This window comes from Bos taurus, chromosome 13 (assembly GCF_002263795.3).
Source record: "Bos taurus isolate L1 Dominette 01449 registration number 42190680 breed Hereford chromosome 13, ARS-UCD2.0, whole genome shotgun sequence".
NCBI lineage: Eukaryota > Metazoa > Chordata > Mammalia > Artiodactyla > Bovidae > Bos > Bos taurus.
Window position 1 is genome coordinate 43,849,624 of NC_037340.1, and position 24,302 is coordinate 43,873,925.

The 24,302-nt window shown below is 44.1% G+C and overlaps 2 protein-coding genes across 7 annotated transcripts in view; one reads left to right on the forward strand and one right to left on the reverse strand.

Moving 5' to 3' along the window:
* LOC112441521 (aldo-keto reductase family 1 member C4-like) overlaps positions 1-15,131 on the forward strand; it is a 40,235-nt gene extending 25,104 nt beyond the window's left edge. Inside the window, exons 2-6 of the mRNA XM_059892960.1 lie at positions 807-923; positions 1,869-1,946; positions 3,695-3,817; positions 10,940-11,022; positions 14,904-15,131. Of these exons, the coding sequence (XP_059748943.1) occupies positions 807-923; positions 1,869-1,946; positions 3,695-3,817; positions 10,940-11,022; positions 14,904-14,946 (444 nt within the window). The 3' untranslated portion in view covers positions 14,947-15,131. The remainder of the gene's footprint in view (positions 1-806; positions 924-1,868; positions 1,947-3,694; positions 3,818-10,939; positions 11,023-14,903) is intronic.
* An 89-nt stretch (positions 15,132-15,220) lies between these two features.
* AKR1E2 (aldo-keto reductase family 1 member E2) overlaps positions 15,221-24,302 on the reverse strand; it is a 31,620-nt gene continuing 22,538 nt past the window's right edge. For 4 of the 6 annotated variants that reach the window (XM_059892959.1, XM_059892955.1, XM_059892958.1 and 1 more), the window contains exons 6-10: positions 23,251-23,348; positions 22,803-22,875; positions 22,426-22,510; positions 21,361-21,442; positions 15,221-21,084 (exon numbers count right to left, since the gene is read on the reverse strand). In XM_059892959.1, the coding sequence (XP_059748942.1) occupies positions 21,042-21,084; positions 21,361-21,442; positions 22,426-22,510; positions 22,803-22,875; positions 23,251-23,348 (381 nt within the window). In that variant the 3' untranslated portion in view covers positions 15,221-21,041. Of the gene's footprint in view, positions 21,085-21,360; positions 22,511-22,802; positions 22,876-23,250; positions 23,349-24,302 lie in introns of all 6 variants that reach the window. The other 2 variants (XM_059892957.1, XR_009496906.1) reach the window with 2 other exon arrangements.

The following is a 24,302-nucleotide window of genomic DNA, read 5'->3' on the forward strand; positions in this document are numbered from 1 at the left end:
CTTCCCTGGTGGTCCAGTTGCTAAGACTCTGCACTACCAATGCAGGGGGTTCTGGGTTTGATCCCTGGTGGGGGAACTAGATCCCACATGCCACAACTAAGAGTTCACTTGCCACAGATAAAGATTTGGTGTGCTTTACAATATTATGTTGGTTTCTGCCATATTATTATGCTGTACACCTAAGCATACAGTGAAAGTGAAAGTGAGGTTGCTCAGTCGTGTCTGACGTTTTGTGACCCCATGGACTGTAGCCTTCCAGGTTTCTCCATCCATGGGATTTTCCAGGCAAGGGTATTGGAGTGGGTTGCCATTTCCTTCTTCAGGGTATCTTCCTGACTCAGGGATTGATACCTGGCCTCCCGCACTGCAGGCAGACGCTTTACCCTCTGAGCCACCAGGGAAGCCCCAAGCATACAATTCTATGTCGATATCTCAAGAATAAATGAACTTAAAAAAAAAAATTTTTTTTAATGCAATTTCCCATCCCAGTCTCCAAACATTATGATTTTATGATGTTTGAGAGAGAACTCAGGGCTATAATTTGCACAAACAAACCAAATAATTATTTTATGTTTCCAGTTTTGAGAACACCTGTGTAAGACCATATTTTAACTTCCTACGCTGGTGTCTTACTTCAGTGTGAAAATAAACTATGATGATAAAGAATCCCGAGATTCACAGGATGACTTATCGCTCCCCAACAATCACAAGTGGGTTTCTGGTTGTTGCTGTTTATTCACCATTATATTCATTTCTCCTGAATATTCTTAAATGATCCCACCCCACTTCTCTTTCTGCCACTGCAGCTGTGGAACACTTTTTTCCATCCAGAATTGGTCCAAACCTGCCTGGAAAGCTCGCTGAGAAAACTTCAACTGAGCTACGTGGATCTTTATCTTATTCATTCCCCAACAGCTCTGAAGGTTAGTAAGAGTTATTTTACTTTGGTTATTAATCTCATTAGGAGTGAACTAAAAAGAGGACATAGTTTATGAAAGTGGGCCGAATCATACATAATATTTTGACATTCTCTTTGTTTTTTCTTTTTTCTGCACCTGTCCCCATTCCAGCTCATTATTCCAGTCTCAAACTGAAGGGTTAGTTGTTGTTCAGTTGCTGAGTCATGTCCAACTCTTTGCGACCCCATGGACAGCAGCATGCCAGGCTTCCCTGTCCTTCACTATCTCCTGGAGTTTGCTCAAGCTCATGTCCACTGAGTCAGTGATGTCATCCAACTATCTCATCCTCCGTCGTCCCCTTCTCCTCTTGCCCTCAATCTTTCCCAGCATCAGGGTCTTTTCCAATGAATTGGCTTTTTGCATCTGGTGCCCAAAGTGTTGGATGGGTTTACTGGTTTCAATGTCTTTGCCTTGATCTTGTGGACAAATGTCTAAATTTTCTAGGCCCTGTGCTCTTGAATTTCGACCTCGTGCCCACTGGTGTCTGGGGAAAATCTTGATGTGGAAACCAGGGAAGGCACAGAACATGTAATGAGGATGAGATTCAGGCCTGAGATGCTCACAAGTCCCTTTCTCATACGACCACCTCTAGGTGGAGAGCAGGGGCGGAAGAGTCTTATCCCACAAGGATCAGGACCAAGGAGCCCATTTGGCCATGGCACCACACTGGGCTCTCACTATGATGGGGTCTTGGGTATCTCAAGTTGTCCTTACACAAGCAATATTTATTAAATCTTCAGGAGTTAAAAACATTTCTAGAAGTGTACTTTTTCAATGTACTACATTTCCCTCTTCCTTTCAAGAACAAGCCTTGATTGTTTCATTGGTCTCAAGGTCTAAAGGCTCCAAACAGCTTGGGTGAAGCCAGACACAGCCTGATATAACCTCCTCTTCTTTCCTGTGTTCCAGCCTGGAGAGGACCCAATCCCAGAGGACATCCATGGAAACATCACTTTTGACACAGTGGATCTCTGTATCATGTGGGAGGTGAGTGCAGCTCCAAAGAGGCCATGTCTTTGCACACTGAGAGAGAGAAGACTCACAAGGAAGTGGGGAGAGGCGGACAGGGTCCAATTCTGCCTCTTGTGTACACATGGACGAGGCCATGAATGTCCCTGCACCTCAGTTTCACATTCCATCGGTGTAGATTCAGTGAGTAGTTACTGAGTGCCTGTGATGTACTTAGCCCTGGGTACTTCCATGTACTCAGGCTATACCTGTGAACAAAACTAAGATCTCTGGCCCCATAGTGAGGTAGGTTCTACTGGGCAGGGGATGGATGCAGTGATATAGTAAAGTGAAGCTGATTCAGGGAACTGAGAATGCCAGGATGGTTTGGGGGCACAGATAGACAATTAAAAACAGAATGGACATGGCACAGTGCTCCCAGTGCAGGGGCCCTAGGTTTAATCTGGTCAGGGAACTAGATCCCACATGCTCCAATTAAGAGTTCACAGGAAGTATTAGTTTCTCAGTCATGTCTGACTCCTTGCAACTCCATGGACTACAGCCCTCCAGGCTCCTCTGTCCATGGAATTCTCTAGGCAAGAACACTAGAATGGATAGCCATTCCCTTCTCCAGGGGATTTATCCAATCCAGGGATCAAACCTGGGTCTCCCACATTTCGGGCAGATTTGTTACCATCTTAGCCAGTAGGGAAGCCCCAAGAATACTAGAGTAGGTTGCCATTCCTTTCTCCAGGTGAATCTTCCTGACCCAGGAATCGAACCTGGGTCTTCTGCATTGCAGGTATATTCTTTATGATCTGAGCCACCAGGGAAGCCAAGAGTTTGCATGCCATTGCCAAAGATCCCACATGCTACAACTAAGAACTGGCACAGCCAAATAAATAAATTGAATAATTTGTTTAGAAAAAGAAAAACAGAAGGGACATTGCAGTCCTCTTTGAGAAGGTGGAATTTGACCAAAGACTTTCAGGAGATGAAATTTATTAAGCGAGCATCTGGAGGAAGACTGATGTAGGCATAAGGAAAATCAAGGCAAAGATTTTAAGGTAGGAGAAAGTCTGTGTGTGCATGCTAAGTTGCTTCAGTCATATCTGACTCCATGACCCTATGGACTGTAGCCCATCAGGCTCCTCTGTCCATGGGATTCTCCAGGCAAGAATCCTGGAGTGGGTTACCATGCCCTCCTCCAGGGGATCTTCCTAACCCAGGGATCGAACCCAGTTCTCTTGCATGTCTTGCATTGGCAGGTTTACTACTTTACTTTACTACTAACACCACCTGGGAAGGCCAGGAGAAAGCTCACCATATTTAAAAAACATCAAGGAACAGGCAGGGCTGGAGCCCAATGAGTTTGATGTCAATCATAGGATAGGAGGTCAAAGAGAAAATAGGAAGCCAGTGGTCTGGGAGGCGAGCATGGCAGCTTCCTGTTTCCCAGGCTATGCCTAGCTCAAGTTCCTTTCTCCTAGCACTTGTTCTGCTAGTGTTTTACCAGATTTTTCTAGGTGATCAGCTAAAGGTCGTACTGGTTCTCTTAACCCGCCTGGGCTGCTTTCATCCTTTTCTTTTTCTATCTTCTTAGCCAATTAAAAAACTATTTTTAAAAATAGTTCTCATTCTCCTATTTCTCATCCTCCTCCTATTGGCCAACTCCTGTCTTATTTATTGCAATCTGCATCTTGTATTCTCCCTCACCCAGAGACACTCATGCTACCATTTAGTATGTTTCTCTAGCCAGTTACCCCTCACCACCCCTCCCACCCCAGGCCTTGGAGAAGTGTAAGGATGCAGGGCTGACCAAGTCCATTGGGGTGTCCAACTTTAACCACAAGCAGCTGGAGAAGATCCTGAACAAGCCGGGGCTCAAGTACAAGCCCGTCTGCAACCAGGTAATCCCCTCATCAGTCTGCCCCCAATCTCTTCTCCCTCCTCACCAGCTTATTCTTTATTCATTTCAACAAAGTCACCAAATGGCACTTCCCTCTTTTCCACTGACCTTAGGACATCAGCTGCTCCAAGAGAACAGAATGTATTTTAAGTTACAGAAGATATTGCTAAAGATTGTATCCATTTATTTTTATTTCTTTTATTTGTCTTTGTTCCCATGTCATTTTGCAAGAAACATCCAGGAGTCAGGTTGAAGTATAATCTACTAAGTGTTATGGTAGTCGGCCCTAGTAATTCAGAGCTAGCAAATGATTGACCTTTCGCATAAAAGGTCAGAAATATTGGAACACTCATGCATCAGAGAGAATGGGTAATTCATCTTTTAATGGCTCTTTTGAGTTCTTTGTCATGAGATAACCACTGGGATTCTTTTTTGAAGTTTTTATTTTATCTTGAAGAACAGTCAGTGAACAACGCTGTGTTTGTTTCAGGTGTACAGCAAAGTGATTCAGTTACACACACATATGTATCTAGTCCATTTCAGATTCTTTTACCAATTGTTGTTGTTCAGTGGCTCCATCATATCTGACTCTTTGTGACCCCAGGGACTGCAGCACATCTGACTTCCTTGTCCTTCGCTATTTCCTGGAGTTTCCTGAAACTCATGCTCATTGAGTCCATGATACCATCCAACCATCTCATCCTCTGTCACCCCCTTTTCCTCCTGCTCTCAATCTTTCCCAGCATCAAGGTCTTTTCCAATGAGTCAGTTCTTCGCATCAGGTGGCCAAAGTATTGGAGCTTCAGCTTCAGCATCAGTCCTTGCTGGTGTTTTCCCCAATTAAGTTGTTACAGAGTGTTGAACAGAGTTCCCTATGCCACAGAGGAATTCCTTTTTGGTCATCCATTTTAAATATAGTAGTGGGTACATGGTATGAAATCACTCCCAAATGACATGAACGTGCTTGATGCCTTTGAACCGTATACTTAAAAATGGGTGAAATGGTAAAAGTATGTAATGTAGCTTTTACTCCCATAAAAAAGTAAAAGTTAAAAAGTCTGTTTGTTAAGATAAGCTCACATTAATGAGCAACACATACATTTCCTTATCTTGGAGAATAGGGAAGGAAACCATGAGTGTAAAAATGTTAATAACTGGCAGCACTTCTTCCTGGCAGAGGGCCTATATTTCTACATGATCTCATCTCCTTTTAGACATCTCACGTCTAAAGGCAATCCATATATTAGATATTAGTAAGGTTTAGTGTTTTCTTCCTTGTAGATAAAAATAAAAACGGAAGTCTAAAAATGTTTATTTTTTGTCCTTTGGGAGATTTACCTTCACTTTGGAGATCACTGATTTGAGAAAGGAAAGAAAATTGGCTGCGAAGAGTTCTTTCTTGGGGAGGGAATGAGGGATGAATAGATAAAGCACAAGACATTTTTAAGCAGGAAAACTGTTGGGTCTTGTGCACCATGGTCACAGCTGTAGATGACGGTCATGTGCTGGCCCTTGTTGCTGGTATTTCTAAATAATTCTGACACCATGAATATAGCTCTGTGTGTTCCTTGTATATTTGGGGAAGGTGATCCTGCTGACCCCACATTCCAGTACTTCTGCTTGGCAATTTACGGGTGGAATGTCACCCTTACCTCAACCAGAGCAAACTGCTAGAGTTCTGCAAGTCCAAGGACATTCTCCTCATTGCCTACGCTCCCTTGGGGTCTGACTTAAGGAAGAAATGGTAATGATCTCTATAAAGGTATTCTGATCCTAGATGCTGTGTCTTTTGGAGCCATCTCTCAACTGTCTGGGGGAAATTAAGGATAGTTAGCAGGAATGATCCATCTTTGCAAACCCTTTCCCTAGCGTACATTTTGAGGACTCAATAAAGTATTATTGAATAAAAAGTAATTATTGCATGAGTGCTAAGTCACTTCAGTCGTGTTTGATTCTTCGCAACTCTATGGACTATAGCCCAGCAGGTTCATCTGTCCGTGGGATTCTCCAGGCAAAAATACTGGAGTGGGTTGCTATTTCCTCCTCCAGGGGATCTTGCTGACCCAGGGATCAAATCTGCATCTCTTATGTCTCCTGCATTGGCAGGTGGATTCTTTACCACTAATGCCACCTAGGAAGCACAAATTATTATTAATAATTAAAATGTTCATCCAATTTAAAAGTTTCGGCTTTAAAGACTGATAAGGTTTCCAAGTCATGATTCTGACACTTAGCAGTTGAGCCATATGAGTCTCTTGAAGAGGAATATAGATGTGTACCTTTTAGCACTTGAGTGCAAAACAGAGACAGTTAGTCAAGTGCATCTTTTGAAATAGCAGGTTCTTATAAAATTCTTGACTATCTGTTTCAATGGTGGTCATTGGGTCTTACTTGGAACAACAATTTTGCCTTCTTGACTTATTCCATATTTTGTTAAGTTTCTCAAAAATGTTTAAAAGATGATAAAAAACAAACAGATCTGATTTTCCCTTCTTACCTTGCTTTCTCTTGTCTTTCTTCTTTGACTTTACCAAAAGAAGCAAAAGAGCTATTGAGACAGCCAGAGTGTCATGGGGAAGATTCCAGCAAATTAACCACCCCTAGCCTGGCGGCTGCGACCGACACACTAAACACGGCCTAGAGGAGCTACCCCATGTCCAAGGTTAGGGGCAGAAGCTGGGAGGACCCCATGCCCAAAGGGCAGCGGCCAAAAGGAGTTACCCCACGTCCGAGGTCAGGGGCAGTGGTCGAAAGTGCCAGACTGGGAGGGCACAGGAACGGCCGAGAGGAGCTACCCCTCGTCCGAGGTCAGGGGCTGCAACGAGAGGCATTACCCCGTGTCCGAGATCAGGGGCAGCGGCCGTGAGGAGCAACCCCACGCCCAAGGAGCCATGGCTGTGCGGGCGCAGGAGGGCCTAGAGGAGCTATCCCAAGTTGAAGGTCAGGAAGGGCGGTGGTGAGAAGATACCCCTCATCCAAGGTAAGGAGCAGCAGCCGTACTTTGCTGGAGCAGCTGTGAAGAGATATCCCACACTCAAGGTAAGAGAAACCCAAGTAAGACAGTAGGTGTTGCAAGAGGGCATCAGAAGGCAAACACACTGAAACCATACTCACAGAAAACTAGTCAATCTAATCACACTAGGACCACAGCCTTGTCTAACTCAGTGAAACTAAGCCATAACCGTGGGGCAACCCAAGACGAGCAGGTCATGGAGGAGAAATCTGACAGAATGTGGTCCACTGGAGAAGGGAATGGCAAACCACTTCAATATTCTTGCCTTGAGAACCCCATGAACAGTATGAAAAGGCAAAATGATAGGATACTGAAAGAGGAACTCCCCAGGTCAGTAGGTGCCCAATATGCTACTGGAGATCAGTGGAGAAATAACTCCAGAAAGAATGAAGGGATGGAGCCAAAGCGAAAAAAATACACAGTTGTGGATGTGACTGGTGATAGAAGCAAGGTCTGATGCTGTAAAGAGCAATATTGCATAGGAACCTGGAATGTCAGGTCCATGAATCAAGGCAAATTGGAAGTGGTCAAACAAGAGATGGCAAGAGTGAAAGTCAACATTCTAGGAATCAGTGAACTCAAATGGACTGGAATGGGTGAATTTAACTCAGATGATCCTTATATCTACTACTGTGGACAGGAATCCCTCAGAAGAAATGGAGTAGCCATCATGGTCAACAAAAGAGTCCGAAATGCAGTACTTGGATGCAATCTCAAAAATGACAGAATGATCTCTGTTCGTTTCCAAGGCAAACCATTCAATATCACAGTAATCCAAGTCTATGCCCCAACCAGTAACGCTGAAGAAGCTGAAGTTGAACAGTTCTATGAAGACCTACAAGACCTTTTAGAACTAACACCCAAAAAAGATGTCCTTTACATTGTAGGGGACTGGAATGCAAAAGTAGGAAGTCAAGAAACACCTGGAGTAACAGGCAAATTTGGCCTTGGAATATGGAATGAAGCAGGGCAAAGACTAATAGAGTTTTGCCAAGAAAATGCACTGGTCATAACAAACACCCTCTTCCAACAACACAAGAGAAGATTCTACACATGGACTTCACCAGATGGTCAACACCGAAATCAGATTGATGATATTCTTTGCAGCCAAAGACGGAGCACTTTACAGTCAAGAAAAACAAGACCAGGAGCTGACTGTGGCTCAGATCATGAACTCCTTATTGCCAAATTCAGACTGAAATTGAAGAAAGTAGGGAAAACCACTAGACCATTCAGGTATGACCTAAATCAAATCTCTTATGATTATACAGTGGAAGTGAGAAATAGATTTAAGGGCCTAGATGTGATAGATATAGTGCCTGATGAACTATGGAATGAGGTTCGTGACATTGTACAGGAGACAGGGATCAAGACCATCCCCATGGAAAAGAAATGCAAAAAAGCAAAATGGCTGTCTGGGGAGGCCTTACAAATAGCTGTGAAAAGAAGAGACGCTAAAAGCAAAGGAGAAAAGGAAAGATATAAGCATCTGAATGCAGAGTTCCAAAGAATAGCAAGAAGATATAAGAGTCTTCCTCAGCAGTCAATGCAAAGAAATAGAGGAAAACAACAGAATGGGAAAGACTAGAGATCTCTTCAAGAAAATTACAGATACCAAAGGAACATTTCATGCAAAGATAGGCTCAGTAAAGGACAGAAATAGTATGGACCTAACAGAAGCAGAAGATATAAAGAAGAGATGGCAAGAATACACAGAACTGTACAAAAAAGATCTTCACGACCCAGATAATCATGATGGTGTGATCACTGACCTAGAGCCAGACATCCTGGAATGTGAAGTCAAGTGGGCCTTAGAAAGCATCACTACGAACAAAGCTAGTGGAGGTGATAGAATTCCAGTTGACCTATTTCAAATCCTGAAAGAGATGCTGTGAAAGTGCTTCACTCAATATGCCAGCAAGTATGGAAAACTCATCAGTGGCCACAGGACTGGAAAAGGTCAGTTTTCATTCCAATCGCAAAGAAAGGCAATGCCAAAGAATGCTCAAACTACCGCACAATTGTACTCATCTCACATGCTAGTAAAGTAATCCTCAAAATTCTCCAAGCCAGGCTTCAGCAATATGTGAACCGTGAACTTCCTGATGTTCAAGCTGGTTTTCGAAAAGGCAGAGGAACCAGAGATCAAATTACCAACATCCGCTGGATCATGGAAAAAGCAAGAGAGTTCCAGAAAAATATCTATTTCTGCTTTATTGACTATGCCAAAGCCTTTGACTGTGTGGATCACAATAAACTGTGGAAAATTCTGAAAGAGATGGGAATACCAGACCACCTGAACTGCCTTTTGAGAAACCTATATGCAGGTCAGGAAGCAACAGTTAGAACTGGACATGGAACAACAAACTGGTTCCAAATAGGAAAAGGAGTATGTCAAGGCTGTATATTGTCACCCTGCTTATTTAACTTATATGCAGAGTACATCATGAGAAACGCTGGACTGGAAGAAACACAAGCTGGAATCAAGATTGCCAGGAGAAATATCAATAACCTCAGATATGCAGATGACACCATCCTTATGGCAGAAAGCGAAGAGGAACTAAAAAGCCTCTTGCTGAAAGTGAAAGTGGAGAGTGAAAAAGTTGGCTTAAAGCTCAACATTCAGAAAGCGAAGATCATGGCATCCGGTCCCATCACTTCATGGGAAATAGATGGGGAAACAGTGGAAACAGTGTCAGACTTTATTTTTTTGGGCTCCAAAATCACTGCAGATGGTGATTGCAGCCATGAAATTAAAAGATGCTTACTCCTTGGAAGGAAAGTTATGACCAACCTAGATAGCATATTCAAAAGCAGAGACATTACTTTGCCAACAAAGGTCTGTCTAGTCAAAGCTATGGTTTTTCCAGTAGTCATGTATGGATGTGAGAGTTGGACTGTGAAGAAGGCTGAGCGCCGAAGAATTAATGCTTTTAAACTGTGGTGTTGGATAAGACTCCTGAGAGTCCCTTGGACTGCAAGGAGATGCAACCAGCCCATTCTGAAGGAGATCAATCCTGGGTGTTCTTTGAAAGGAATGATGCTAAAGCTGAAACTCCAGTACTTTGGCCACCTCATGCGAAGAGTTGACTCATTGGAAAAGACTCTGATGCTGGGAGGGATTGGGGGCAGGAGGAGAAGGGGACAACAGAGGATGAGATGGCTGGATGACATCACTGTCTCGATGGACGTGAGTCTGAGTGAACTCTGGGAGTTGGTGATGGACAGGGAGGCCTGGCCTGCTGGGATTCATGGGGTCGCAAAGAATCGGACACGACTGAGCGACTGAACTGAACTGAGCCTGATTAAACTAACCTAGGTAGAATGGATGTGCAACCTCAGAAACAGAGCATCTCTGTCTCCTTCCCAGGGTGAAAAAGGAAAATCTGGTTATCCTGCAGGATCCCGTACTCAATGCCATTGCTGAAAAGCACCGGCGAACTCCAGCCCAGGTAGCCCTGTGCTACTAGCTACAGCGGGGTGTGGTGGCTCTGGCCAAGAGCTTCAGTGAGAAGAGGATCAAGAACTTCCAGTTCCTGTAGGATTGTGGGCAGCAAGAGGCTGACAAAGGCACATTGTCTGCCCTCTGGGATGGGTTGTTTGGGAGGTTCCCAATGTGTATTTGGGTAAAGCTTATCTCCCTATGTTCTCTATGGGTATATGTGTTGTATTTAACTCTCCTGTCCTCCAAACCTACAAGGCAGGAAGCATAGTGTTTGGGAAGAACAGTCTACAGAGGGTTTAAGTCAAGTTTAAGTCTCAAACCTGGTTTTCACTCCACAGTATGGCCCTGAATAAATCATCTCTTGATTTCTTCAGCTGAAAAAAATGAAGGAGTTTGTCGAGATGAGATCTGGGCTCAGAAATCTCTAAGATTCCTTGGCTATCACCACAGTCACCCAAAGTCTCTGAGGGTGACCTGAATCACCAACCTCAACTCTTTGAATGGACAAATTTCTGTGACTTTTGCCGGGGATGAACCCCAGGTTCATAAAAACTACACAAGTTCCTACATAAATGTGTGTGTCTGTATCTGCATGCTGGGGGGCATGTAGGGGTGGCAGTACTTGCCTCTGGGAAATTGAATTGGTCGTCTCATATTTCTGATAGGTTTTTGAATTCCAGTTGACCCCACAGGATATGGAGCGTCTGGATGGCCTAAATAGAAACATACGCTATTTTGACTATGGCGAGTAAGTAGCTGGTTACACTGTAGATGCTGTGGGAGCAGGGTAAGAAGGGAATTCCATTTATTCTAGTCCACAAAGGGCAGGGTCTTCTGTTGCCTCTTCTTTTAGGGAAGTGGATGGAAAACCTCTTTCCTTCAAGCCCTCATACCCTTGTTGCTCCACGCCCCTCAGTCCGTTTTCTTCCTGAATTCCAAAATCGATCAACACGTTGACATCCTTTGCATGTACTTTCAGGTCTCCTCACTCTTCTTTGTCTTACTCCTTGGTCTAAAACCTGGCTACATCCTGCTCTCTGCCTGCGTCATCATCTCCTCCTCCCCTGGGAGAATATATATATATATATATATATATATATATATATATATATATATATAACTGAAGCGCTTTGCTGTACACCTGAAACTAACACAGCACTGTTAATCAACTATACTCCAATAGAATATAAAAATTAAATTGAATAAAATAAAGATACTACTATTTTCTAGGAAAAAAACAAAGGTCTGATCAGGAACCCCTTTTCTTGGCATCTGGTGGCCTGTCTTCTCACTTGGAGCAAAGGCCAAAGTCCTCAGAGTGCCTACAGAGACAGTGGGACCACCCCTCCATGTCTCTGCCTCCACGTTGGTCCTGCTGCCCGGCCCCTCCGACTCAGTGCAGCCCAATGGCCTCCGTGCTGCCCCACGTGTCAGGCCCATCTCAGGGCCTCTGCCCAAGCTGTTCTCTCTACCCAGAATGCTCTTCCTCCAGATACCCAGGTGTTCCCTCTCTCACCAATGTCAGTCTTAACTCAGATGGCACCTCCAGGACACCTTCTCTGTCATTTCATCTAAAAAGGCGGCCCAGCCCACACAACACTTCCTCCCTCTGGGTCCTGCTCTGTCTCTCTCTTGGCACATCTCCCTCATTAACATAGCACATGGTTTTCTAACCTATTTTGGGTACTTTCTGCTTATCATAGAACAGTAAGTTCCTAGGGAAGGAATTTTAAGAAACTATTCTTTCCCTTAGTAATTAGTGAATATTGGTTGAATGAATAATAAAATAATAGGGTACAGTAACAGACAGTGAAGCAGCAGGCAGTAATTTTTAGCAATTAATACCAGTCATTTTAATCAATAATAATTATCCAGTGATTTAGCACCACCTATCTCAAAAATGATGACTTTATATATACAAAGAGAGTTCACCTTCTTTGCCAAAATGGAAACCCTTGTTGAAGTGGCTTATATTATAATCATCCTATCCATTTCTAGATCTAATACATAATTTTTCACCCAGTGAAGTCATAGGTAAATTATTTCTTAGTGCTTGGAAGAGACTGAGCAACAGTATTATTCTTGTCACCTTCCTCACCATCACCTTGAAATATTTGTTAACTTCAGATATTAAGCCAGAATGGCACTGTTTTAAGAGGAAGAACTCATTTCTGCCCTCTTGGGAGTTTATAATATCGACACAAACTATCTCCTTACACTGTAGAATAACAAACCTACAAAAATTTAATATATTGGTTTATTTTTGTGCATGTGCCCAAGTGCATGTAAGCATATTTTTTTCTACAATGTGTTATTACACTGCAATGCAATTGCACATAGTGGTTATAAAACTGGATGGGCTTGTACTTGTCCAAAAGGAAAATTACATCAATTCTCTTGCTTCAGGTCAGTTCAGTTCATTTGCTCAGCCATGTCCGACTCTTTGTGATCCCATGGACTGCAGCATGCCAGGTCTCCCTGTCCATCACCAACTCCCAGAGTTTATTCAAACTCATGTCCATTGAGTCAGTGATGCCATCCAGCCATCTCATCCTCTGTTGGCTCCTTCTTCTCCCACCTTCAATCTTTCCCATAATCAGGGTCTTTTCAAATGTCTGTTCTTTGCATCAGGTGGCCAATGGATTAGAGTTTTAGCTTCAACATCAGTCCTTCCAATGAACACCCAGGACTGATCTCCTTTAAGATGGACTGGTTGAATCTCCTTGAAGTCCAAGGGACTCTAAAGAGTCTTCTCCAACACCACAGTTCAAAAGAATCAATAATTCAGTGCTCATCTTTCTTTATAGTCCAACTCTCACATCCATATATGCCTATTGGAAAAACCATAGCTTTGACTAGACAGACCTCTGTTGGCAAAGTAATGTCTCTGCTTTTTAATATGCTGTCTAGGTTGGTCATGACTTTCCTTCCAATGAGTAAGCATCTTCTAATGTCATGGCTGCCGTCACCACAGGCAGTCATCTTGGAGCCCCCCAAAATAAAGTCTGACACTGTTTCCACTGTTTCCCCATCTATTTGCCACAAAGTGATGAGACCAGATGCCATGATCTTAGTTTTCTGAATGTTGAGCTTTAAGCCAACCCTTTCACTCTCTTCTTTCACTTTCATCAAGAGGCTTTTTAGTTCCTTTTCACTTTCTGCCATAAGGGTGGTGTCACCTGCATATCTGAGGTTATTGATATTTCTCCCAGCAATCTTGATTCCAGCTTGTGCTTCTTCCAGCCCAGATTTCTCATGATGTACTCTGCATATAAGTTAAATTAGCAGGGTGATAATATACAGCCTTAATGTACTCCTTTTCCTATTTGGAACCAGTCTGTTGTTCCATGTCCAGTTCTAACTGTTGCTTCCTGACCTGCATACAGATTTTTCAAGAGGCAGTTCAGGTGGCCTTGTATTCCCATCTCTTTCAGAATTTTCCACAGTTTATTGTGATCCACACAGTCAAAGGCTTTGGCATAGTCCATAAAGCAGAAATAGATGTTTTTCCGGAACTCTCGCTTTTTTGATGATCCAGTTAATTTGGGCAGTTTGATCTCTGGTTCCTCTGCCTTTTTAAATCCAGCTTGAACATCTGGAATTTCATAGTTCATGTACTGCTGAAGCCTAGCTTGGAGAATTTTGAACACCACTTTGCCAGTGGGTGAGATGAGGTGCAATTGTGCAGTAGTTTGAGCATTCTTTGTCATTGCCTTTCTTTGGGATTAGAATGAAAACTGACCTTTTCCAGTCCTGTGGCCACTGCTGAGTTTTCCAGATTTGCTGGCATATTGAGTGCAGCACTTTCACAGCATCATCTTTTAGGATTTGAAACAGCTCAACTGGAATGCCATCACCTCTACTAGCTTTGTTCATAGTGATGCTTTGTAAGGCCCACTTGACTTTGCATTCCAGGATGTCTGGCTCTAGAAGAGTGATCACACTATCATGATTATCTGGGTAGTGAAGACCTTTTTTGTATAGTTCTTCTGTGTATTCTTGCCACCTCTTCTTAATATCTTCTGCTTCTGTTAGGTCCACACCATTTCTATCCTTTATTGTGCCCATCTTTGCATGAAATGTTCCCTTGGTATCTCTAATTTTCGTGAAGAGATCTCTAGTGTTTCCTATTCTATTGTTTTCCTCTATTCTTTGCACTGATCATTGAGGAGGGCTTTCTTATGTCTCCTTGCTATTCTTTGGAACTCTGCATTCAGATGCTTATATCTTTCCTTTTCTCCTTTGCTTTTTCCTTCTCTTCTTTTCACAGCTATTTGTAAGGCCTCCTCAGACAGCCATGTTGCTTTTTCACATTTCTTTTTCTTGGGGATGGTCTTGATTCCTGTCTCCTGTACAATGTCACGAATCTGCATCCATAGTTCTTCAGGCACTCTGTCTATCAGATCCAACCCCTTGAACCTATTTTTCACTTCCACTGTATAATCGTAAGGGATTTGATTTAAGTCACACCTGAATGGTCTAGTGGTTTTTCCCTACTTTCTTCAATTTAAGTCTGAATTTGGCAATAAGGAGTTAGTTCATGATCTCTTGATTAAGCCAGTTTAAAAGAAACCTCTCTATCCAGCCCAGAAACAGGTACTTGACTAAAACTTTCCCTTTATCTCTTAGGTTTGCTCATCATCCAGATTACCCATTTCACGAGGAATATTAACAACTGTGTCTGTGGTTGCTCCAGAGTTCTTGCATTGGGATTGATGATCAAACCACATCTCGAGGTGCCTGCTTTATTAGACATTACTTAGCCTGACCAGTTATGATACTAGAGTAGGAAATAAAAATCCCTAAACCCAGTCTTTTCCCCAAAAAGTAAATAAAGACACAATCCAAACAATGCAACATACTGCTTGTTTAGCTTTTTCATCTTTTTCTCCCTGTGTAACTGAAATTGAAATGCTGATGTTCCTGGAAGTGATTGTAGAAGATGGAGCCCTCAGAAAAAGCTAACCATAGTATATTTTCCAAATTTTCCAGGTGTGGCTTTTCACCTGTCTATAGTTCTTCTATGTTTTTTCCTCTTCTGTTCAGTGAATTTCCCACACTGTGCAATTTTATGAGACTTTTTAAAGGGATCTAAAGCTTAATGAGAAAAAGGTTTAAGGGACTAGATCTGATAGACAGAGTGCCTGATGAACTATGGACGGAGGTTTGTGACATTGTATAGGAGACAGGGATCAAGACCATCCCCATGGAAAAGAAATGTACAAAAAGCAAAATGGCTGTCTGAGAAGGCCTTACAAATAGCTGTGAAAAGAAGAGAAGCAAAAAGCAAAGGAGAAAAGGAAAGATATAAGCATCTGAAAGCAGAGTTCCAAAGAATAGCAAGGAGAGATAAGAAAGCCTTCCTCAGCGATCAATGCAAAGAAATAGAGGAAAACGACAGAATGGGAAACATTAGAGATCTCTTCAAGAAAATAAGAGATACCAAGGGAACATTTCATGCAAAGATAGGCTCAGTAAAGGACAGAAATGGTATGGACCTAACAGAAGCAGAAGATATTAAGAAGAGGTGGCAAGAATACACAGAAGAACTGCACAAAAAAAGAGCTTCATGACCCAGATAATCACAATGGTGTGATCACTCACCTAGAGCCAGACATCCTGGAATGTGAAGTCAAGTGGGCCTTAGAAAGCATCACTACGAACAAAGCTAGTGGAGGTGATAGAATTCCAGTTGACCTATTTCAAATCCTGAAAGAGATGCTGTGAAAGTGCTTCACTCAATATGTCAGCAAATTTGGAAAACTCAGCAGTGGCCACAGGACTGGAAAAGGTCAGTTTTCATTCTAATCCCAAAGAAAGGCAATACCAAAGAATGCTCAAACTACCGCACAATCACACTCATCTCACACACTAGTAAAGTAATGCTCAAAATTCTCCAAGCCAGGCTTCAGCAGCACATGAACCGTGAACTTCCAGATGTTCAAGCTGGTTTTAGAAATGGCAGAGGAACCAGAGATCAAACTGCCAAAATTCACTGGATCATCAAAAAAGCAAGAGAGTTCCAGGAAAACATCTGCTTTATGGACTATGCCAAAGCCTTTGACTGTGTGGATCACAATAAACTGTGGAAAATTCTGAAAGAGATGGGAATACCAGACCACCTGACCTGCCTTTTGAGAAACCTATATGCAGGTCAGGAAGCAACAGTTAGAACTGGACATGGAACAACAGACTGGTTCCAAATAGGAAAAGGAGTATGTCAAGGCTGTATATGGTCACCCTGCTTGTTTAACTTATATGCAGAGTACATCATGAGAAACGCTGGGCTGGAAGAAGCACAAGCTGGAATCAAGATTGCCAAAAGAAATATCAATAACCTCAGATATGCAGATGACACCACCCTTATGGCAGAAAGTGAAGAGGAACTAAAAAGCCTCTTGATGAAAGTGAAAGAGGAGAGTGAAAAAGTTGGCTTAAAGCCTAACATTCAGAAAACGAAGATCATGGCATCCAGTCCCACCACTTCATGGGAAATAGATGGGGAAACAGTGGAAACAGTGTCAGACTTTATTTTGGGGGGCTCTAAAATCACTGCAGATGGTGACTGCAGCCACGAAATTAATAGACACTTACTCCTTGGAAGGAAAGTTAGGACCAACCTAGATAGCATATTCAAAAGCAGAGACATTACTTTGCCAACAAAGGTCCGTCTAGTCAAGGCTATGGTTTTCCCAGTGGTCATGTATGGTTGTGAGAGTTGGACTGTGAAGAAAGCTGAGCGCGGAAGAATTGATGCTTTTGAACTGTGGTGTTGAGTGTCCCTTGAGAGTCCCTTGGACTGCAAGGAGATCCAACCAGTCCATTCTGAAGGAGATCAGCCCTGGGATTTCTTTGGAAGGAAAGATGCTAAAGCTGAAACTCCAGTACTTTGGCCACCTCATGCAAAGAGTTGACTCATTGGAAAAGACTCTGATGCTGGGAGGGACTGGGGGCAAGAGAAGGGGACGACAGAGGATGAGATGGCTGGATGGCATCACTGACTCGATGGACATGAGTCTGAGTGAACTCTGCAAGTTGGTGATGGACAGGGAGGCCTGGCATGCTGCGATTCATGGGGTCGCAAAGAGTCAGACACGACTGAGCGACTGAACTGAACTGATCTGAACTGATGTATAATTGAATTTGCTTATAGATCCTAAGGGTTCCCAATAAAACAAAAACAAACAAACAAGTAATGGGAGAGTTGATGGATGTGTTAATTAGCTTGATTGTATGTGGGGACCATTTCATAATGTATATGCATAGCAGGCCATCATTATATTTAAAATTTCAATTGTCAATTATACATCAATAAATCTGAAAAAAAAGTGATGAATCTCATCAAATGTCCTTTCATGGAATCAAACAATAGAACTGACAATGAGGAGAATACTTTGAATTTATAACTATTCTAATTTTAAAAATTGAGTTTTATATTTATTGTGCTAGTGTCTACTATCTACTAGAGTAAATCTGAAGCCTTCTCAGCACTCAGAAGGGAACCATGTTAGGTGATGGGAGTTAACTCTTATCATTTCACAATGCACCTGGATAGCAGATCAGAATCCGCCTGCAATGTAGGAGACCAGGGTTCCATCCTTGGGAGGGAAGATCCCCTGGAGAAGGGAATGGCTACTTGCTTCAGTATTTTTGACTGGAGAATTCCATGGACAGAGGAGCCTGGCAGGCTACAGTTCATGAGGTCTCAAAGAGTCGGACACAAGTGAATGACTAACACTTTCACTTCATAGCAGATCACCATGCCATGCACTTGAAATATGAAGTTTGTTGATTATACCTCAAGAAAGCTGGAGAACCAGAGGAGGGAGTGGGGCAGAAGTGGGGAGGACAGTTATAAAAGGGATGCCCGTGATGATGGCAAAGTCCTGTGTCCCGACCGTGGTCACGACTCATGAACTAAACGTGTGAAAAAATTGCACAGAACTAAATGCATGTGCATTGCTAAGTTACTTCAGTCATATCCGACTTTTTGTGACCCCATGGACTGTAGCCTGTCAGGCTCCTCTGTCCATGGGGATTCTCCAGCAAGAATACTGGAGTGGGTTGTCATGCCCTCCTCCAGGGGATTTTCCTCACCCAGGGATCGAATCTGGATCTCATGCATGGCAGGCAGAGTCTTTACCCCTGAGCCACAGGTCAAGCCCAACTAAATGCACACCCAGCACAAATCTAGGAAAATCCAAACATGGTCAGTGGGTTGCATGGATGTTGATATTCTGGTTGTGACACGCAGCTGTTGGTTTTGCAAGACAGTAATGTTGGGGGAATAGACAAGCTTGCTCTGTATTCTTTTTGAACCGCAAGTGAATCCATGATCATCTCAAACTAAAAGTTTACTTTAAGGACTGCACTGGTGGGCCAGTGGTTAAGACTGTGTTCTCCTACTGCAGGGGGCACAGGTTTGATCCCTGGTCAGGAAACTAAGATCCCACATGCTGCAATGTGGCCAAAAAAGAAAGTGTTTACTTTAAAAAGAGCCACTGAAAACTTGGCACCAGCTCCACATGTTCTCCTCCCTTTGCATTCCTTTCTAGTCAGAAGAATTTTGATGTGGCTCTAGCTTCGGGTCCTCCCTACTTACTGTGGAATCCAAAAATAAAATTCTGCCCAGAGCACAGGCTGGAGGAAATGGGAATAACAATAGTCTGGGCCATGAAAACCAGGAGCTGAATGAATACACAACCTGTTCTATGGAAATGAACTTTGGAAATTGGAAGCCAGTCCTGAGATTTGGCACTGCTATCACCAAAACAGTGGGCTTCCCTGGTGGCTCAGTTGGTAAAGAATCCACCTGCAATGCAGGAGACCTGGGTTTGATTTCTGGGTCAGGAAGATCCGCTGGAGAAGGGATCGGCTACCTACTCCAGTATTCTTGGGCTTCCTTGGTGGCTCCAACAGTAAAGAATCTGCCTGCAATGTGGGAGACCTGGGTTTAATCACTGGGTTGGGAAGATCCCCTGGAGAATGGAAAGGCTAACCACTCCAGTATTCTGGCCTGGAAAATTCCATGGACTGTAGAGTCCATGGGGTCACAAAGAGTCGGAAATGACTGAGCAACTTTCACTTTCACTTCATTACCAAAACAAGATTATTGAGTGGGGTGTGAGGTGGAATTAAAAAAAAGGGGGTGAGACCAGGAGAAAAAGTCCTTTCTGGGAAGCGTTTTTAAATTCAAATTTTAATTTCTTCCCACAACCACAAATGACTAACCATAAACACAACTTTCCTATAGCAACATACTCTAACTTGAGAATTTGGGGGGAACCCCTCTTTTTTTAAAGTTCAATGCCTAAAGGCTCAAATGCTATCAATTAATATGCACATTTTTAATGATTTTAAAATATAATACCAAATTGCTTCCAGGAGCATCTACATAAATTTATAATCCTACCCAAATTTACTGAAAGTGCTATTTTTTCAAAATACTTTAAGGGTTTTGGAAGTTGATTTTTTTTTAAATTTTGGGTGGAGAAACTGGAAAATCCCTGTCAATTCAGTTTTTATTTCTATTATAATTAATTTGCTCAGCTGTGACAAATGTACCGTACAAGTGTAAGCTGTTTAATAATAGGGGAACTGGTTGTGAGTTATGTATGCCTTTTACTACCTTCACATTTTTTTCCTGTAAATCTAAAACTATTGTAAAAAAAAAAAATAAAATAAAATGAAGCTCTGATAAAAAAAAAAAAGGAAAAAAAAAGAGAAAGAAAAAAAGAATTTGCTCACTGGTTTTTGGACATTCAAATCCTAGCTTCAACCTTCACAACCAGGTAATCTCTGGGAATTATTCAGCCACCATGTGCCTGTCTTCTTAAGAGGACTCAGCACGTTCTGCAAATTAAAGGCCCAGTGGGCTTCCCGGGTGGCTCTAGTGGTAAAGAATCTGCCTACAATGCACGAGATGCAGGAGACCCGGGTTCAGTCCCTGAGTTGGGAAGATCTCCTGGAGGAGGGCGTGCAACCCACTCCAGTATTCTTGCCTGGAAAATCCCATGGACAGAGGAGCCTGGCGGGCTTGTCCATAGGGTCACGAAGAGCCGGACACAACCACACAGCACAACGTGGTAAATAATCGACTGTTACTGTGCTCCTCCAATATCATCCTTTTAAACTGGGAATTCATCATTTCCTTATTTATAAGAACTGCATTATGGTTTTATTACTTTGTCTTTTAGACCGTTTAGAAATCATTTTTCCCAGGCTATGGGAAACCTGTCCCCTATGGCAGCACATTAGCATCAGTGAGGGATGGGACAGTGGCAGGCAGCTGAGCACACCCTTTTGTTGTGTGTTGTGTAAGGATTTTGCTTTAAAACTGTCTGGGGGGATTGGCAGGGAACAGAGGATCAGAGACAAAGCAAGAAGGGTCCAGGGACTGACAATGGCTGAAGCTGAGTGATGGGGGTGGAGGTTCCTTATACTGTAGACATTCCAACATTGCCATAGCATTTTTTTTTTTTAATGTGAAGGCAAATTATTCACGAGTCATCAAATATCCTTGTTTGAGGGTACAGGCTGCCCCGTGCACTTGTGAGAACCTAGCACACTGTGGGCTCCTTGGATTCTAAAACCTGAATGGGTCTCGGTGGAGAGTGATCGCTGCTCTCATGAAGCCTCCACCTTCAGGCACAGACCATATTCAGTTCTTGGGACTTCTCAGGGAGCCCACTCAAATCAAGCTGTGTCCCCTGCCCTGTCCAGGGCTGCCCTGCGTCAGTGAGGATTCATCTGGGCTGAGCAGGGTCCTCAGAACTCTGCCCTGAAGGGATAGTCCTTATGATTTTCAGTTCTGAAAAAGAGAAAAACAGATCAAAGATAGAAGCAGAGAACGGTTAATATTTTTAAGAGAAATGTTGAAAAAATACACTTAACATATTGTTTAAACTTCTGAGTGTACGGACTCAGTCTTATAATTTACCTCCAAAGTGGCCTGTCCTTAGACAGGAGAGAATTATGAAAAGGTTAACTTAACCCCAAAGGTGGTAAAGCCCTCTGCAGGGAGCAGTCACGCAATCTGGACCTTGCTCCCCTTCCTTGGGAAGGAGGGTAAAGGAGTCGTATTTACATGGGGAACGTGGACAAACGGAGATTCCTGTCCAGGCCAAGGAGGTCAGTCATATCCTCTTCTGATAATTCAAAATCAAACACCTGGAAACCAGAAGGAAACAGTCACTGGGAACTTAGTCTGGTAGATCTTCGGCTGAACCACCTCAGCTGCAAAACACAAGTGGGGATCCACAGGTGGGGATCAGACTTCCTGTGACACTGGACCAAAACCAGGCGGGCTCAGCCTCTGCTGCTTAGGAATCCCTGGGAAGATAGGTATGCCCTGCGTGTGGCCCACAGGGTAAGGGATGTTCCAGAATAGAAATTTTCCCAACGTGCAAACCAAAACAACAACACAAGATGAAACAAAACAAAATAAAACACCATCACAACAACAAAACCAACAAAACCCCCCAAGAAACACAGACCAAAACCATTTCTTCCACACACCCACTTGGTGAGGGAGAACCCTGGTCCCTGGAGGCACTGATGCTCACTGTGTAGTTTTTTAGTCCTTCGAAAGCAGTATTCTAAGCAGCTCTCCCCTCTTCCTATCCCTAACACACATGCGGACTATGACCCTTGCCTGCATTAAGAGCCCGTCCACTCAGGGACAGCCAACCCTGAGCCCGCAGCTGAGGAGCTGGGGCCGGGGGAGGGACAGAACCTGGCCTAGCCTCTACCTGCAGGGTAGAAATCAGAGACTTAGTGGCAACCAAAGCAGAAATCAGAGACTCAGTGGCAACCAAAGTTCTGCCTGGAGAGACAGCTGGAGCCCCGACACATCAGGGCTGGGGCAGCCTGGGTGCAGTGGCTGGCACTGGGGTGAGGGTCAGCCTCGAGAGAACTCTAGCTGTAGCCTTGCCTGCCCACCCCCACCCCCTGTTCCATCCAGTCCAGTTCCGACAGCTCCGGGCTAGGAAGGGTCTGTCTCTACTCCAGAGGCCTCACCCTGACACCCCTGCAGTGTTAAAGCCACAGGGGGTGTGGTTGCTGGCTCTCGACATCATCACACCCCTTCCCCAAGCTAAAAGGTGACCCCAAAGCCTCCGATGCCATGTGATTCAAAAGGAGGAAGCACTTTCCTGGAAGTTCTCGAGAATCCGCTTTGGGTTGACAGATTTGGGAATCACTCTTACGTTTCTCTGGATCTGAAATCGGATCAAAATCTGCAGGGAAAGAAATGTCCAACATCAGACACAAGGCATTACCGGGGTCAGAGCTCAGCACATTCCCCAACGGTCATGCTTTATCGTGCAGTGAAAGTCCAGAAGCCCGCGGCGGGAGCATGTACTGCAAGCGCTTTCATTCTGAGTCATTCAGAAACCCAACTGGGATTCTCTGAGCAGTTCTAGCGGGAGAAGCTCAGAGGACCTGCATGCATCTTAAGGAGAAATCACTGTCATGCCCCATCCCCAAATGATGGGACAGTGGAGCCAGGACATGGCGACCCCCGCCTACCTGGGCTGCGGACTTCCTGTGCTTCTGAGCAATCGTCTGGATCATAGGGTCTTCCATCAGATGCATCCCCCCACTAGAGAGAAGAGTACAGGGCAGAGGCCACGAGGACAAATGAACATGCTTCCTTCTTTAGGAAAACCTCACGCTTCCTCCAAACACAAAATCTAGATGTATTTTTGTCATACTTGTTCATCATAGGAAACTTAAATGATGCAGAGAAGCTGCCACTCAAATCCTCCCACTCAGACAAACCACTGCTAATGTTTTAGGGGAGGCAACTAGACACACAGCTTTTCACATATACTTGGTGCTTTTTCTCAAGAACCAGGCGGCAGTATTGGAGGCCACGGGGCAGTGGGTCTCCGTGCTTCGGCCCCTCTGACCTCTCAGCTTGGGTACAGTCATTCCCTGCTTGGGGCTCGACTCAGGGCCCCTGGAGCATCCCTACCTGGAGCCACCAAAGGGCAGGTAAGCTGTCACGGACACATTTCTCGATTGGCAGAAACTGATCAGGTTCTTCTGAGTGAGATATGGGTGGCACTCGATCTACAAGATGACAGCTCACCAGGAAAACAGTCCACCGGAAAAGGGGCCTACATTCCTTCCTGGACCCTATCACTGCTAAGCTAGGACCCACTTCTAGTGTCTCCACTGGGAAATGGAAAAGCCTGGACTGTGGTCCCCAAGACACCAGCCCGCTGGGAAGACCTACATCAGGAGCACTTAAACTTCCCCTGCTCTGCGAGGCCGTCCTCATCACTTTAGGTAAAAACCTCAGCCTCGCATCTGCTCTATGCACATAGAGAAGAACGGCAACCCATGGTCACAGGCGGGTGTGGAGCCCACGAGGCACAAGGCTGAGTGAAGGAGCAGGACACAGACACCATGTGCGGGAGGCAGCATGGTGTCGGCACCAAGTGCTAACACTCCTCAGTGCTGCTGGAAATCAGAAGAGCGGCTGCCCTTCCTGAGGGAGGGGGGACTGAAAGGAGCATCCAGGGGCTTCCGGTGGGCAGTGGGGCTGGTCACATTGGTTTACTGGTCCGCATGCTGGTCAGAGCCAGGCTCAGCTTATAAGATGGTCTCAAGCTCTGTTCTTATGTGAGCACTTTTTTGTATGGACTTAACACTTTAACAGAAAGTTTAAAATAAAGTACTGCAAGAATGTCCTTTCTACTTGCAGTGCCAGCCCGTCTAGAGAACTCAATACTTCTGCCAGGACTAGTTATTTCTCTGCATTAACCTCTCGGCAGTCTGTGACCTGGGCTGAAGGTCATCCATTCGTCCATGCTTTTCAGGCTGCAACATGCCAGGCTGGAGAGCAGGGGGGTCCCAGTGCTTTCCCGTGAAGCCCACTCACCTTGGAGCATCACCACTGGTGAAGGGTGGGGGCCACTGGGACCACTCCATTTTTGAACGCACCTGGTGATGCACCCACAGCTGCACATGGGAGCCAAGCTCAGCTCAGGCCCTCGCTCTGGGGGCACCACCTCACCAGAC